At 42.0% G+C, this 16818-nt stretch overlaps 1 protein-coding gene across 3 annotated transcripts in view; it reads left to right on the top strand.

The window, feature by feature from the left end:
* The first annotated feature begins 1036 nt into the window (after positions 1-1036).
* Positions 1037-16818, top strand: part of RAB28 (RAB28, member RAS oncogene family) — an 82059-nt gene continuing 66277 nt past the window's right edge. For 2 of the 3 annotated variants that reach the window (XM_056107299.1, XM_056107298.1), the window contains exons 1-3: positions 1038-1200; positions 5221-5317; positions 11337-11425. In XM_056107299.1, coding sequence (XP_055963274.1) covers positions 1126-1200; positions 5221-5317; positions 11337-11425 — 261 coding nt within the window. In that variant the 5' untranslated portion in view covers positions 1038-1125. Of the gene's footprint in view, positions 1201-5220; positions 5318-11336; positions 11426-16818 lie in introns of all 3 variants that reach the window. The other variant, XM_056107300.1, reaches the window with a different exon arrangement.

Genomic DNA, 16818 nt, shown 5'->3' on the forward strand with positions numbered 1-16818 from the left:
AACGATGACAGCAAAAAACGAAGAGAAACGGAATTTAAGAAATGCATATCGTGGATCTTAAAGGGCTTCTGTTTATAGGGAACGATGCTGAGAAGGAGAGCCACAAGAAGCCCGTGTTCCCCAGGCTGCTGGCGGGACAGTGGCAAGCATTTCACGAAGCCTCTGGAAACCTCTGCATACTTGTCGCAGAATAAAGATGAAAGCACGTTAAAACATCAAAAATCTCCCCCACGGGTGCTCACAGTGATTTAAAAAAAAATCCTCCCGAACCTAACGGGTTTTCCGTCTATTCCCTTGCTATTTCCGTAAGACGAAGTTTGCCCCGGCCCCACACTTGGAGAACTCCGCGCTGGACGGACTGTGGCGCGTGGAGAAAACCCAGCGTGGGAGAGGCCCGAGCTGGAGCCAGCGCTCCGGGCGGTGGCCGTGGAAACTCCCGCGCCCCGCCGCGCCACCTGGCCCCTAGGGCGCGACCTGGGCCCCGTCTCCCGCCCGAGGTTCCCCAGCCGCGTCCCGGGCGACCGGAGACGGGCCCCGCCCACCCGCCGCCTCCGCGTCCCGGTTTCCGTAGCAACCGCGGCGCGCGGCTCGCGCGTCAGTCGGATTAGGCGAAACCATTCGCTCTGGGGGGGCGCTGGGGAAGAGAGGCGGGCAAGGCCGAGGGGCAAGACCCACTGAGGGACGCTCGCAGGTCCCTTTCCAGTCCATGTTGTTCGGACCACTTCCCTCTACTTTCTCCTTCAAAGCTTCCGCCGCGCCGGCGCCGTGTCTCCGCCGCTGCAGTCGAGTGCGTCCCCCCGCCACAGCCCACGAGCGCACCGGCCCGCCCGGGGGGCCGGAGGGCGGCGCTGATTGGCTCCCTGGCGGGGAGCGCGCGTGACGCGGCGCCCGGGGGCGGGGCGGGGCGCGGGGGCGGGGCGGGGCGGGGCGGCGGGCAAGATGGCGCCCGGCGAGTGATTCGCCTCGGGTTTGGTCCAGCGGCCGCCGCGACCCCGGGGCGGGGGTCCTGTCCCCAGCGGCGCCCTTCTCCTCTCCCCCGCCCCCGGAGCCCCCTCCTTCCTCTCCTCCTGCTGGCTCGGGGGGGGGAGGAGGGCTGGGAGCAGCGGGCCCGCTTCCCGGGACACCATGTCGGACTCGGAGGAGGAGAGCCAGGACCGGCAGCTGAAAATCGTGGTGCTGGGGGACGGCACCTCCGGGAAGGTCAGTCCTCGAGCGGCCCCGGGGACCCCCGCTCCGCAGCCCGCCGGCCGCCCGCCCCCCTCGCGGCGCCCCGCCCCGCCCCGCCCCGCGTCCGGCGTCCTCCTGGCTGCGGGTCGGGGCTCGGGCCGGCGTGGCGCCGCCGGGCTCGCGAGGCCGGGGGCGTGCGGGCCCCTCCGTGGCGCAGGAGCACCCGGCCCGGCACACAGGTCGCGTCGCACCCGGGCCGGGGTCGCCGGCGGGGCCGCGCGTCCCGGGGCTGTCTGCGGCCGGTCGCGGCGGCGGCGTCGTGGCGCTCCGGGGCGCGGGCGCCGGCACCCCCCGTGGGGCGCTCCGGGGACCGCGCACCTGCCGGGCCGCCGCGTCCCGGGTCCTGCCGGTGCCGGGGGCGAGAGGGACGCGAGCTTCGAGCATCCGGGCGCGTGTGTGTGCGTGTGGTGTGTGTGTATCCAACCCGTGTGTGCGTGTGTGTGTGTGTGTATCCAACCCGTGTGTGCGTGCGTGTGTGTGTGTGTGTGTATCCAACCCGTGTGTGCGTGCGTGTGTGTGTGTGTGTGTGTCCAACCCGTGTGTGTGCGCGCGCGCAGCCCGGCACCTGTCGGCACCGGCGTCCCCTTCCCGGGACCCTCTGCGCACCGCACCGAGGGGAGCCTTGCCTGGGGGTGTCGCCCTCCCGGCGCTGGGGTGGGCGGGGCGGTCGCTGGCGTGCGTGTGTTCTGGCTGCCAGGGAACCCAGAGGCCAGCGCCCTGCCCCGCCCGCCCGCCGGACCTCCCACCCAGGCCGGGTCCTCATCCTGCAGGCCAACGGGCCCCTGCTGCTTGCTTTTTTGCGGGGCCCAGGCGATCGATCTCCGAGGGGGCCTGCGGGGTGTGGTGTCCTCCCCGCCCCTTTACACCCGCTCCCCCCAGTCAAGTGAAGGGTCGCTACCCTGAGTGTGTCTGTGTGTGTCTGTGTGTGTCTGTGTCCCTGTCCCTGTCCCTGTCCAGAAGCCCAGGAACTGTTCGGGGCGGATGTTGCTAAAGCGCGTCTTCTCCGGTTCCATCCGCTGCTCCCCAGCCTGTCTGCAGGTGACGGTTGCTCCCCGTCCCAGGCTCCGGGTTCCCCATCTCGGTGCTTGGGGTGTTGTTTGGGCCTGGGCTTAGGGGGCCGCCGACAGCTCCTGGAAGCTGCCCTGGGAGACCCCGCCCGGGAACGCGCCGAGGGCCCGGCTTTCTTTCCCTGGGACGCTCGATGCAGACGACTGCAGCTGGGAGAAGAGAACCTTGGGTCACTTTTCTTTATTATGCCAGTATTGTGCGCTGAGAAACACCGTATATACAACTTGTTAGCTGTATCCACGGTGTTCCCAACGCCTTAGTCAGTAGAACTCGTTTTACAGTTTTTCTTGTGAATGACTTGTGACCATTTCCTAGTTTTGCATTCAGCTGATAACGGGTCCCCACCCCCGTTGAAAATCATGACAGTGTACGAGACTCTGAAGATAAAAATTGCCCAGTGTTCCTTAACAATTTTAAAGAGCTTCTGTTAATTTTTTCTCTCAGTATTTATATATTCTTATATATGAATTAGTTAAGATTAGAGTAGGACGAAGACGTTTTTTCCCTACAACCAGAGCATCTTTTTTTCAGTCAGAAATTTCCTCCCTTGAACATCAGCTCTGTAGGCATCTTTTATTTTTCGTATATCAAACTTTTTTTTTCATCCGTACCTTATTCTGTTCTAATAGGCAGCTACCAACAGTTCTATTTTAAAGTCCTTTTTCTCTTTTATGCGTCCAGCCTTTCACTCTTGTATCCAACTTTGACTCCTGGCCATTTTCACTGCATTAGTTTTTACTGTTGGGTTTTAACTCCAGGCGTTTTTTTGCACATTAACAGATGGACCTAAGTACTGAGAAGGCTGCTGACCCCTAATTGTTTCCCTAAGAGAAACTCAGCCCCTCCCCTAATAATACATGCTTCTCGTTCTTTCCTGTTCTCATTCAAACATTTGATTTTGTTGCATATTTAAGTGTTTTTTCCTTAGGCAAAAGTTTTTGGTGTTATCTTGTTATTATTAAAAAGGTAGTATGTTTAGAAATCGTTACTAAGTGTGCATATCAAAAAAACCAACCAACCAACCAACCAACCAACCAAACACAAAAAAACCCAGTCAAACAAAAACAACAAAACCAAGCATTTCAGATATGGAAACTGGTAGTTCACTCCATAATTGTCTAAGAAGGATATTTCAGTCATGATTCCTGAGACATCATTGAATGTGAAAGATGACGCAAAGTCTAGATAATCGAAGAGAAGACACAGGTTAGAACTCTGTCCAGTTTTTAGACTAGGATGCTGGAGATGGTGTGAGGACCCACGGCAGTGCTCTTTTCTCAGTGACCTAACAGCAGACTGTTCTCTATCCCATTTCAATATCTGAACTTTGAAGTTTGCTTTAAAAGTGTCAGGATGAGGCTTTCAGATGTAAATTCTTTTTCTAAGAAAAACAAAACAAAACAAACTTCAGGACTAATCTGAATAGTAATTAACTTACAAATACTGAACTTTGAGAATCTTCTATGAAAATGAAAACTTACCTTATATGACATTGTGCTATTGTTGAGTTTCTTTCTGACTTTGAAAGCATTTCAACCATTACCTTGCATTCATAAGCATTTTGCAACATTTGTAGGAGCATAGGTACTTCGTCGTGATTTTTCTCTAGAATTTTCACAGAATTAAACTCTCTGACAAGACTCAAGACCAAATTAAAATAAAAGCCTTTGAAAAGGAATGCTTACTTTTTAAAATCTGATCTCTTAGTTTTTATATTTTTGCTTTCTTCATCTTCTTCAGGGAAACCAAACTTTTTGGTGGAGTGAGTTTCTCATTGTCTAACAGAAATCTTTAATACTATAATGCCCAGAAAATATTTGGCTAGGTAGCTTAGAAATTTATTATAAATATTGAAATTTAAATATTAAAAGAATTAAAAGGCAGGCAAGTTGCCATCTATGTAAAAAATATAATTCCTGAGTCAAAAGGAATTTTAGGTCTTTTTTTGTCTTAAGGAATTTAAATTTGGCCAGGTTTTCTTTTGCACCACAGTATTTACATCATAGTTATTATAGGCTATCTTTGAAACTTCATCATCATTTTAATTATTTTAGGAGTTGATATCTTTTTTTTTTTTTTACTTTTAAAACTAGATATTAACTTGGAGAGTGGTCTGGAGGAGTATAAAATGTCATTAAGTTGCCCTTCTTTCCTTTGAGGAAAGTATACAAATAGTTCATGATGTTCAAGAAGCTTTTGAGTTACTGAGTTGTTGTGGTTGTTACAAAAAACATTAATGATTATTTTGCTTTGGTAGGAAATGGTACTCTGGAAGAAATCCAGAGTTTTGAATGCAAGTTTGAGTTACTTAATAACCTGGATAAAGCATTTTTTTTTGCTAGCTTTATATTAATTTTCTTTAAACTTCTTCACTTAAGATATATCTTATTAGTGCATTCTATGGGATCATTTAAAACCTTCAATACAGAGGAAAATGAGACAAAATATGCTTTACTTGTGTTGAAAGAGGAAAAATTCCATGATCAGGGTTTCTCTTCCGTAATGCTTATTATTAGCAGAAGGCACACACCGCTTAAAATATTTATTTAGAGTAAAGAGTCTAGAGTTCTCTTGGATTTGCATTGAAATGATGCTTCTGGGTATATTCGATTCAGAACTTGAGTGTAGTTATCGTAGTTTTCTCTGTTGATAATCCTCAGATTCTAATTTTCAGCAAGGCGATGCTTGACAGTAGGGGGTTTAAAGGGATGTAATGATTAGTCAAGTCCCACTGTTAGCTGCTGCAAGTGAAGCTTACTTGGGTGACTGTTAAGTTCCTCCTGACCTGTAACTGATTAGAATGTTGCTTGCTGGATTAGTGAGAGTATAAATATTAAGATTACATTAAGGTTTAATAGTCTTCTTATGCTTACATTCCTAAGACAGACATACATTTTGATAATTCTGTGCCTCAATTCTTTTTAGACCTCCTTAGCTACATGCTTTGCTCAAGAAACTTTTGGAAAACAGTACAAGCAAACTATAGGATTGGATTTCTTTTTGAAAAGGATAACCTTGCCAGGTAAGATATGACAAAATCTTAAAATATTTTGCTTAAGAAACTTTTAGGAAGTTATGGTAAGAGGACTATGGGATTGGATGTTGCTCGAGAAGGAGATGAAAAAGTCTTTTGACACATAAAATAACTTATTGTAAGTAATCTTATTGAGATTTCAAATGAAATGTGTGAAATAAATTTTGAGGCTGATTCACTGTGAAATTAAGTATTTGTACTAAGTGAGTAAATCTTAAGTTAACTTTCATCAGTGCCTATCATGAAGACATATTGTCTGTGGATAGGGGGAAAAAGTTTATACACTCCAGTCCCTCTCCGTCTTTGACAGTTTTTTCGAGAGTAAACAATAGTTACTTATAAAATTTGAAAATATTTTCGGAAAAGTCCAGTGCTATGCAGTTCGTAGCAGATAATGTATTAGCTAAATGTGAAAAGACTGGAAAGCATTATATTTTAAAATATTGCTTGGTTAAGCCACTGCTTCAGTTTTTTGTTTGAGAAAAAGTTGGAACAGAGGTATAGTGTAGCTATGGAACTTCTGTGCTCTAATATGTGAATGCTGTTTTATGCAAGGCAGCATGAAATTGCTGGCATTTAATAGACCACTAAAATTTAGGGTCCCTAGGCACTCATAAAAATACAGTTTGAGCATTCAAGATGTTTCACTGCACCATGCAAAGAAACTATTTAGATGCCAGTTGCAGCACATTTTGTGGGAAATACAGGGAAATAATAACAAAAAAGAGTGGTTTCTGTTTTAAGTTAGTTTCTCAACAATTGGGGCTTTAAAATGCTCTGTCCATTCATTTGTGATAGTTAAATTCTATGTTTAAAGTATTTTTATTAAAGCAGTTTATCTCCATCCCTCTCCTCTTGGAAGAAAACGTATTTGAATAAAAACCGTTGCAAGGGTAGTGTTAGGTTCATATATTGGACCGTGAACGATATAGTGGAACGGACTTTAATAAATTCCGATATTATTGAAATATGTTAATCTCTCAAACACCCCATTTATCACACAACTCTCCGTGAATGCTTTGGAGCAGCTAGTGAAAACTCTTGGTAATTGAAGGTATTCTGCCAGTCTCGGTAGTAATGTACACTATTATATTTTGTGATGGACTGTATTCAGCTACCAATGAAAATTAATTAGAAGACATGGCACGAGAAAAGAATTCTGATTTTCCATTACTAAGTCATTGTTCAGCAAGTAGTTTAATGAGGAACATGTGTGTATTTTCTTTCATTTTTAGTTGAATGCATTTGAAACCTAAAATTAGAGTTAGTTTTTATTATTCTCAGTCTTATAGATGTTATGTAGTTAATGCTACAGTCAGAATATTAAGAGTAGTCATTAGTGGAGTGCATCACATAATCTATATCCTTCATGTCTTCAGACAATTCTTTTGAATTGTCAGTGGAACACAGAGAATCTCAACATTGTGACTAGTTACTGCCTTTTTACTCAGATGTTTAATTAGCAAAGGTGCCAGCATTCTGTATCATCAATACTGTTTATTTTTCCTGAATTTCAAAAAAACTTTGCTAAGAGGAACAATCACCTACTCAAATATGAACATTTTGATACCGGCTTTAGACATTTTATTTGTGTGATGATTTCTCATCTGGTGCACAGTGCTGTCAAATTTTTGTAAAAACCATCAGGAATTTTTGAATTCCAAATTAATAATATGACATTTTAGAATTAAGAAGTACTTTGATAAAAATGATATTGGTAAATGTATACTCTCAATAAATATCCTAATTTTTCTCATTAAGTTTTTATTTTGGTATGCGGAACCCTAGAAAAAAATTTTTTTAAGGTAGTTGATTTTTTTTTTTTACATAATAGACTCAAAATGATGGTAGGAATTTCAGTAGGGAAAATTGTTTTAATGTATTTTTGTCTTACATATGTAATAGGTGTATTAAGTGAGGTGAATAAATTCCAGGGCTCATAGTGTACTCTTTCTAGCCTTTATTTTGAATTCATTGTGAGAGATCCAGGGTGTTTAATGTTTGCATCACTTGCTAAAACATTTTGAGTTGGTGGACAAATGTAGTATTTGTTAGCACTCGACTAAAGTCCTGTGTCCATTCAGATGTTAGAGATGGAATGAATGCCTCCCGCCCGCCTGCTCATATTCTCCTCATGCAGGTTTTCAAGGTCATTACTTTGGAAATACCCATCCATTTTAGTGTATTTCATGATCCGGCATGCTGTATAGTCTGGATGCAACCACTGTGCAGATTTTACTGCTTAAAATAGTGTATCTGTTAGTCAGAGATTCTGCTGATAGAGCTTCTTAAGAGCCTTAGTCAAAATACTTTCAGGAAGCTTGTGGGTACAGTCCAGTAAACAGCGTTCTACTGTGAAAAGGATTTTTAAGTCTTCAGGACAAGCAGTGGGCAGACTTGTGTTTTTAGTTCCATCTTGACTCTGCAGCACTTTAAGTAAGGTTAACCAAGGCACCAAGTGTGCTTTGACAGGGTCACTTTCCCATCCTTCTGGGGCCTTTGATTCTTACCGAAAGCAGCCTGTCTCTACTTTGTCACCTCATTTATTTTTCTCCTAGATGCATGTCCTTAGAGAGGAGGAGCGTTTTCTTGTATTTTGCATTTGGATTAAATTGTTGATAATTTCCTTATGTTCTCTATTAATTAGAAATTTATGTAAGGTGGATTCCTGATTAAAAGATTCTTGTGATATTGGTGATTTGAATATTCATTTAGCTTTAGAGGCATATCATTTTCAAAATGTCCTTGGGTACTGTATGCTTTACATATGCAAAACCCAGAATGAATATTAATTTAATTCCATCTTCTTAAAATTTTGACCCCCAAATAAGGTACTCAACATTTATTTTCTTTTAGTAGAATTCTTCCCTTTTTTTGGGTGATTCTGGGGAATTGAACCTTAGGACCTCACACTTGGGAGGCATGTTCTTTACTATGTCCTCAGCCCTTAGTTTATTTTTCAGGTTTATATTATTTTACTTTTGTCATTATTTCTTAGTGGTGCCTGGGATTGAACCCGGATCTCACAGTTGCCAGGCATGTGTTCTGCTGCACCTCCTAAATAAGATAAGACACTCTGATCTTATTTTCATGTGTTAATAGTGTCCAGACGTGGAAGTTACAAATATACTTGTGCATAACATTGCTGAAGCTGCGATAGAGGGTTTTACCTCCTGAATCGCTTCGTTTACTAGTGAGTTATCGGTATTGTCAGGCTACTTTAATTTCTGAGTCACCAGATTATGTTAATTCACAAACAAGACTCCCAGCAACTACTGGTTTTTGTAAAGGTATGGATTTTAAGAATACCCTTGCTTCTAAATTTGGAGACAATTGGATGAACAAGTTAGAGTTCTGATTATAGTCAGAGTTTGGAAAACGCAATGCGGATCATGCTTCCAGAGTTAATGCCGAAGTTTTTGTTCTTGCTCCTCCCAATTCACATCGATATCAGAACTTAAAGAAGAAGAAAGAAATGAACTTACTATCTTTTGGTATGTGAAGTTAAATGATAGGGGATATCTTTGGGAAAAAGGGGATTATATATGGCTTTTTATTAAGTGTTGTTTAAAATCTTGTTCTGAAAAGTTAACGTTAGGCCAGTGAGGTAGTTGGGTATGTAGGGTGTGTGCCTTGTACACGGCCGATCCAGTATCTCATGTTCCTCTGTGCACTTCGATGAGTGATTCCTGAGTGCTGAGCCAGGAGTAGCCCCTGAGCATCGATGGGTGTGGCCCAAAAACAATTGAAAAAAATAAGTTAATATTGTTCTGCCCTTTTTGACGTAAACAAAGGACTGAAGAATTTTGTGAGTAAAATGAAGGGAACTTTTATATTATCGGAGTCCTTTAAATGATTTGACAAACTACAAGTAACTAGGTAGCTCCTTTTCACCTGCTTACTTTTTAGTAATGTTATAACAAAGTGATTTCTGCTTTGATTCTTTTTTTTTTTGCTTTTTGCTGACCCGGCAATGCTTAGAGGCTGCTCCTGGCTTTGCACTCAGGAACCACTTCTGGCAGTGCTCGGGGAACCATATGGGATGCTTGGGAATTGAACCCAGGTTGGCCGCGTGCAAAGCAAATGCCCTACCTGCTGTATTATCACTCCAGCCCCTCTGCTTTGATTCTTGAGAAAAATTACAAACCCAATTTTTATGAAATTGCATTTACACAAATTGTTGGACAAATCTTAGTCTGTAACATTTTGGTTTTTGTATCAGAACTTAAAGAGTATTTCGGTCATTCCTCCATGAGCATTAAAACGTGTGTGTGTGGGAATGATGATGAATGATAAACTTCAGTAGCTCTCATTAATGCTAATGGAAGTTCCTCATGTAAACCCTCTGCATTTTGGCAGATGCAAGAAGACCTACATCCAAATAATGGAAAGATTGTAACACAAACCTAACAAAATGTAGACTTAAGGGTAAAGCATGGCTGAATGATCTAGCTTCTATTTTCTTTTTGCTTGTGGAACTGAATGATGGGACCAGCATTTTTCAATTTTAGTGTTTAACATTGGTATAATTCACTTGTTCATAGTTTCTCTCAAGGTTTTGAAGTTTTTGAGTCATTAAAGTTTTCTTGGTTTGCTAATCATCTAGAGCAACATATATTTTTTTAATGGGAACTCCTTTTAAAGTTGCTACTTAAAGCCTTGTCTTCAGAGAAAATCACATAATTCTATTAGGAGAAATAGTCTGAAATTTAAAAATAAACAGCATAGACATAATCTTTGATTTTTGTAGTTTAGTCATGCACTGATAGAGAATAACATAAATTTTTGCATCAACCAAATATTCTGCAAAATGGACTAGTAATATTAAATGTTGCCTTTTTCATGGGAAAGATATTTAGTATAATGTCTTATGAAAACTGAAGCACGTATAATGAAATTTGTTTTCATGGAAATGCTTTGAATAGGTACAAAGGTATTATAAAATTTAGAGATATATTGACTATACTATATCAATTTTGAAGAGGGCTATCGTGTATATTTTATAGATTAAGTTTGAAATATAATTTTTGATTATGTTCATCATTCTGTGTAATTGCTATTATTTAAACTAAGTCATTTGAACGGAAGCTAGTGTTTTAATATAAATAATTAAAATTAATTTTAATTAATTTTATTTTAAATTAATTTATTTTAATTACTTTTTAATATTAAAAAGTCTATATAAAAGTATTTTATATTTTTATATAAAAGTCTTCTATAAATTTTAGAATTTGTAGATTTAGTATGTACACTTGGTAGGTTAGTATATAAAATTCATTTTAAAAGTGTTTTAGCCATATCACAATTAAGAAAATTGTTCTTTTGCTTTTGAGTCTTAAGAAATTTCACTGTCACTGTCACTGTCCTCCGGTTGTTCATCGATTTGCTCGAGCGGGCCCAGTAATATTGTGAGACTTGTTACTGTGTTTGGCATATCGAATATGTCATGAGTAGCTTGCCAGGCTCTGCCGTGCGGACAAGATACTCTTGGTAGCTTGCTGGGCTCTCTGAGAGGGGCAGAGGAATCAAACTCAGGTCGGCCACATGGGCCGTGTGCAATTTATGAGTTAGAATTCGTTTTATTTTCTTTACTTCGATTGAAAATGTTTTTTTGGTGGAGGGCTAGGCCGTGCCTGGTGGTTCTTGGATGTTACTCCTGGCTCCGTGCTTGGGAGTTGTTTCTGGTGGCACCTGGGTTTATGCAGTGCCAGGAGTCAAACTGGAAATCAAACCTGGGTCAGCCGCATGCAAGGTAAGTGCCTTATCTCCGGTGTGCGCCCTCTGATTTCTTTGACGCTCACTTAAATGTGGCTCCCTGGGAATCCAGTAGTAGTATAAAGCTAAATTCCTGGCTGCTTTGATTATGTGAAACTGCAGTTCATTACAGAATAAAAGGCAAATTAGGTTTGGAGTTTATCATTGTGACTTAATGTCTTGTGAAACTATTGTTGTATTGTTATTTAGTTTTATTTTTTGGTGATCTTTATATTAATTTTTTATATTCTAGGAAACTTGAATGTTACCCTTCAAGTTTGGGATATAGGAGGGCAGACAATAGGAGGCAAGATGCTGGATAAATATATCTATGGAGCACAGGTATAATACGAATTCTGTGATTGTTATTCTTATACTAAAAAATAGTTACTCCATGAACCCTTGCAAATTGGTACGTGGACACACACACACTCTAATTCAGTTTATTCTTATATGTTTACCAGAATTTTAAGTTCTGATTGTAGTTCAGGTAACATCACAATGTCATTAATGCTTATGGTTCTGACTTAGAAAGTTACCACACTGTAACTCACCAAAGTCCCCAAGATCTTCCGCTATGGAATATCTGTCACTTTCAGTTCATCTTGTCCTTCCCAGCAACTAATCTGTGATGAAGAGAAACTTTACGGTTATGTTTCTTCAGTTTTACTCTCCTCAAGTTAAATCTAGAAAGATTTTGGTTTGAGAACTGCTGTAACTGCTGTTTGATTCTCCTGACTCTCATGTGCTGCTTCTGTCACGAGATAATGTTGCCAGCTGTTGAAGAAATGCAGTAATAAATGATATCTTTATATTTTGCTGGTTTGGTTATAGTGACTGCTTTGGGACAAGTCAACTGCTCTCAGAACAGACAAATTGGAGGGGAACTTTTAATTTCATTTTTGAGCTGTAAGGACGTAAGACATTTGCGTATTTTTTGTGCTGGGAATTAACTTACTGAATACTTGCAGTTCTTTAGGGTAGATAGAGCTATCAGTACACATCACAAACTAAGCATGGTTATCTGTGTGAAGCACATCCAGTGTTTTAGAATTGTAATTTTTTTTTAGATGAGAATCTACGTGGAGTAAGAAATAGAACTTGAGTATATAGAGCAAAGATCTTTGGCCACGTGATCTAATACAAAAATAAATTTAAAAAGAATTAGAAGTATAACATATGCCTGGTAGTAATCTGATTTCAAGCAGTAGATTTTGGCATACTGATTTTGGTTGCATTTCCTTTGACTTTTCATTTAATTTTTTAGAAGACTGTGCTGTTATCCGTGGTATAGCTGCACATCTCTCCGCGAATATGGATGTCGCTCTGCCTGCCAGCCACGTTCCAGTTCCTTTCACTTTTAATAGGATTTTTCTTATTCTCATGAGGCAAAAGTTGGAGGGAGGGTCGTTATATTCTTTTTTCTTTTGGGGGGGGGTCAGACCTGGCGATGCTCAGGGTTACTCCTGACCCTGCACTCAGAGTGCATTTCTGGTGGGCTCGGAGAACCACATGTGGTGCTGGGGATCTAAGCCGGGTCGGCTGCAGACGAGGCAGTCACTCGGCCCCTCGTTTTATATTTATGCAGGTTTCCTTTTCTCTTAGGACCTTTCTGAGGCTTGGGAGACAGTGCCGGATTTAGGGTACATGCCTTGTATGTGCTTACCCTGCTTCTCTCCCTGGTGTCCCCTGCACCTGGGGTGTGTGCCCCTGGCACTGCCTGAGCTCTGCTTGGGGAACGAGGAGGCAAATCCCGGGATGGGGGTGGGACTCCCATTCAGGAGCAGACTTGGTTGGCTGAGAATCCCCTGTGAGGTGCCCCCAGAGCTCCTGAGCGCCTCTGGGAGGCACCCCCCACGAGGCTCTTTTCCTAGTTTTGAGCCTGGCTCATTCAGTATTTTTTTTTTTTTTCTGTTTCAAACAGACTGGCTTAAAGTTAGATATTAAGCAGAAGAAAACTTGGTTGATGAGGCTTGTGGGAAGCCAAATTCTGATCTCTCTGTCCCTGATGGGTAAAAAAATTTGGAGAAAGCAGCATTGCTTGCTCTGCATCATGAAGTGATTTCCAAGGACACACTTCGGCTTTTCTTGAAAATGAAAAATTTTATTAGTCCAACATATATCTGTGTGAAATGGAATAGCTTTGGATGGCTTGTCAGTATATCCAGAATTGTGGAGAACAGAATGATTTTATGCATCTTATGGTAAATGAGCACATAGTGCACATGGGTTTTTCTTTTTTCTTTTTTTTTTGTTATTGTTGTTCTGTTTTTGGGCTGCACCTGGTGGTGTTCAGGCCTTACGCCTGGCTCTGCACTCAGGGGTCTTTCCTGCTAGGGGATCGGGGATCTTTCAGGACCTTGGTGATCATGCCTGCGTCAGTCAGAGGCAAGGCAAGCCCCTTAGTCCCTGTAATATCTCTCTAGCTTGTGGTCACAGATTTTATGACTTTCTTTTTATCATCTGAACATTGATTGAGCCATTAATAAGTTAAAAATTCATTAGCATGAAATTAAGGTGAAAGAGTCCAGAGTCAGCTATTAAAGTATCCAGTATCGTTTGGCACTGGGGCCTGAGTGCTGTGGGGCCCTCTGGGTGCTGGGTAGGACCTGGGCTACCCTGCAGTGTTTGGCACCACCCTGGGGGCCCCCTGAGGAGACCCCGTTTGCAGGTGAGGGTTGAACCTGGGTTGGCAGCAAGGTGCAATCCTGTGCTGTCCCTCTGGCCAGTTGCAGAAAACTTGTTGTTGTTGTTAACTACAGTAGCTTTTATTTATTTATTTATTATTGAACCACCGTGAGATAGTTACAAAGCTTTCATGTTTGAGATTCATCCATACAGTGATTGAAACCCATCCCTTCACTGCCTCTGTAGCAGACAATTTCCCAGATACTCTCTCCAAATTTTGGGCATATTTTGCTCGAATTTTCCCACCACCATTCAAGCCTGCCTTCCAGCGACAGACACTACTAGATCATTTATTTTCCATTGCTCATTTTGCATATCATGAGAGGTCATAGCCGCATGCTTTGTAGAACACTTTTTAAAATTTTTTTTTAATTTTTAATACATTTATTTATTGAATCACTGTGAGAGCAGTTACAAAGCTTTTGGGTTTAAGTCTCGGTCATATCCTCGACCTAACACCATGCACAAAAGTCGGATCAAAATGGATTAAGGATCTCAACATCAGGCAAAAATCCATAAGATACATTGAAGACAAGGTCGGCAAAACCCTCCACGATATTGAGGCTAATGGTATCTTCAAAGACGATATTCCACTGACCAAGTGGAAACAGAGATAAACAAATGGGACTATCTTAAATTAAGAAGCTTCTGCACCTCAAAAGATACAGTGACCAAAATACAGAGACAATCTACAGAGTGGGAAAGGATATTTACCCAACACCCATCTGATAAAGGGTTGATGTCAAGGGTATACAAAGCACTGGTTGAACTCTGCAAGAAGAAAACATCCAATTTCATCAAAAAATGGGGCGACGCAATGAACAGAAACTTTCTCAAAGAAGAAATCCGAATGGCAAAAAGGCACATGAGAAAATGCTCTAAAACATTAATCATCAGGGAGATGCAGATCAAAACCACAATGAGATATCATCTCACACCACAGAGACTGGCCCACATCCAAAAGAACAAAAGCAACCAGTGTTGGTGTGGATGTGGCGAGAAAGGGACCCTCCTTCTCTGCTGGTGGGAATGCTGACTGGTTCAGCCCTTTTGGAAAACGGTATGGATGATTCTCAAAAAATTAGAAATTGAGCTCACATTTGGCTCAGCAATACCACTGTTGGGAATATATTCCAACGAGGCCATAAAGTACAGTTGAAATGACATCTGCATTTCTATGTTCATTGCTGCACTATTCACAATAGCCAAAACTTGGAAAAAACCCGAGTGCTCAAGAAGATCTCTGGTTAAAGAAACTTTGGTACATCTAAACAATGGAGTACTATGCAGCTGTTAGAAAAGATGAAGTCATGAAATTTACATACAAGTGGTACTACATGGAAAGTATCATGCTAAGTGAAATGAGTCAGAAAGAGAGGGACAGACATAGAAAGATTGCATTCATCTGGGGCATATAAAATAACAAAATAGGAGACTAACACCCAAGAATAGCCGAGATAAGTACCAGGAGGTTCACTCAATGGCTTGGAGGCCAGCCACACATGCTGGGGGAGAAGGCAGCTCAGATTGAGAGGGGAGCACCAAGTAAAGGGTGTTGGGAGGATCCTCCCAGGATGAGGGATGCATGCTGAAAGTAGACTATAGACCGAACATGATTGCTACACAATGCCTCTTTTGCAAACCACAGCACCCAAAAGGAGAGAGAGAACAAAAGGGAATGCACTGCCACAAGGGTAGGGTGGGATGGGGAGGTGGGGGAGGGGGGATGCTGGAAGCATTGGAGGTGGGGAATGGGCACTGGTGGAGGGATGGGTACCAGTCATTGTATAACTAAAACCCAAGCACAAAAAATTGTAAGTCTACAACTGTACCTCATGGTGTTTCACTAATAAAAATTAAAAAAAATACCATAATGATCTTAGGCATATGTTTAAGCGTAAATATTATTAAGATTTTCAGAAGTAAAAAAAAAGTCTTGGTCTTACAATGATGAAATACCCATCCCTTCACCAGTGCACATTTTCCACCACCAAAACCCCTAGTAAACCCCCTATGTCATACCTTCCCCCTACCTGTGTGGCAGATGATTTCCACATTACTCTTTCACTACTTTGATTACATTCAGTATTTTGACACCAGACCCACCATTATTATTTGGGATTTTACCCCAACACTCAGATCTGCTGAAAAGGCAACAGTAGACAATTTGTTTTCTATTGCTGGTTATGAATAACATATGAGTCACGCGGCCACAGTAGCACCCATGTGATTTTGGGATTTTGAAATTTTAATAATTAAATCTGGAGGGATATTATATAATAATCTAATCTGTCTGAAGCCGCTGGGTTCCAAGATTTGTTTCTGAGTCTCTGGGATCATGGCCATTAAGCAGCAGCTTGATCAGGAGCCAGGGAGGCTGTGCAGAATACTTTTTTGCAGTTCGTTTCATGTTGTTTCATAGTGACTTATAATCAGTGGGCATTAATGGGACAGTTTGTATAAATTTGGAAAATTTATGTCTTTTTGAGAGTACGTTAGCAAAACATCTTAATTCTTATTATTTTTAATTCTTATACCTCTTTCCTTGGAAGTAAAGAGAATACTATAGTTTTAGAACTTCTTTTATAAGATTTCTATTTTAAAGGTACCTGTGAACATTTCTCTCTCTCTCTCTCTCTCTCTCTCTCTCTCTCTCTCTCTCTCTCTCTCTCTTTTTTGGTGTGTGTGGGGTCGGGGCACACCAGCTATGCTCAGGACTCATTCCTGGCTCTCTGCTCAGGAATCATGCCTGGTGGGGGACCATATGGGGTGCTGGGGATTGAACATGTGTCAGTGAGGTGGAGAGCAAGCACCCGACCTCCTGTTCTATTGCTCTAGCCCTTAAACTTGGGTCTCTGTTCATATGTGGTATAATTTATCATTTCCCGGCCTGCTATACATGTAGACCCCATTTTACTAAGCAACAGTATTGTACACTATTCTCTTCTGAGTTCACAAACATTTTCATAAATTATTCTCAAGAAGTTGAAATTTCTGAGGAGATAAATGTATCATCATATGTGATTGATATTATAATAGATTTTATG

Source organism: Sorex fumeus, unplaced genomic scaffold, assembly GCF_029834395.1.
Source record: "Sorex fumeus unplaced genomic scaffold, SorFum_2.1 ptg000157l, whole genome shotgun sequence".
Classification (NCBI taxonomy): domain Eukaryota; kingdom Metazoa; phylum Chordata; class Mammalia; order Eulipotyphla; family Soricidae; genus Sorex; species Sorex fumeus.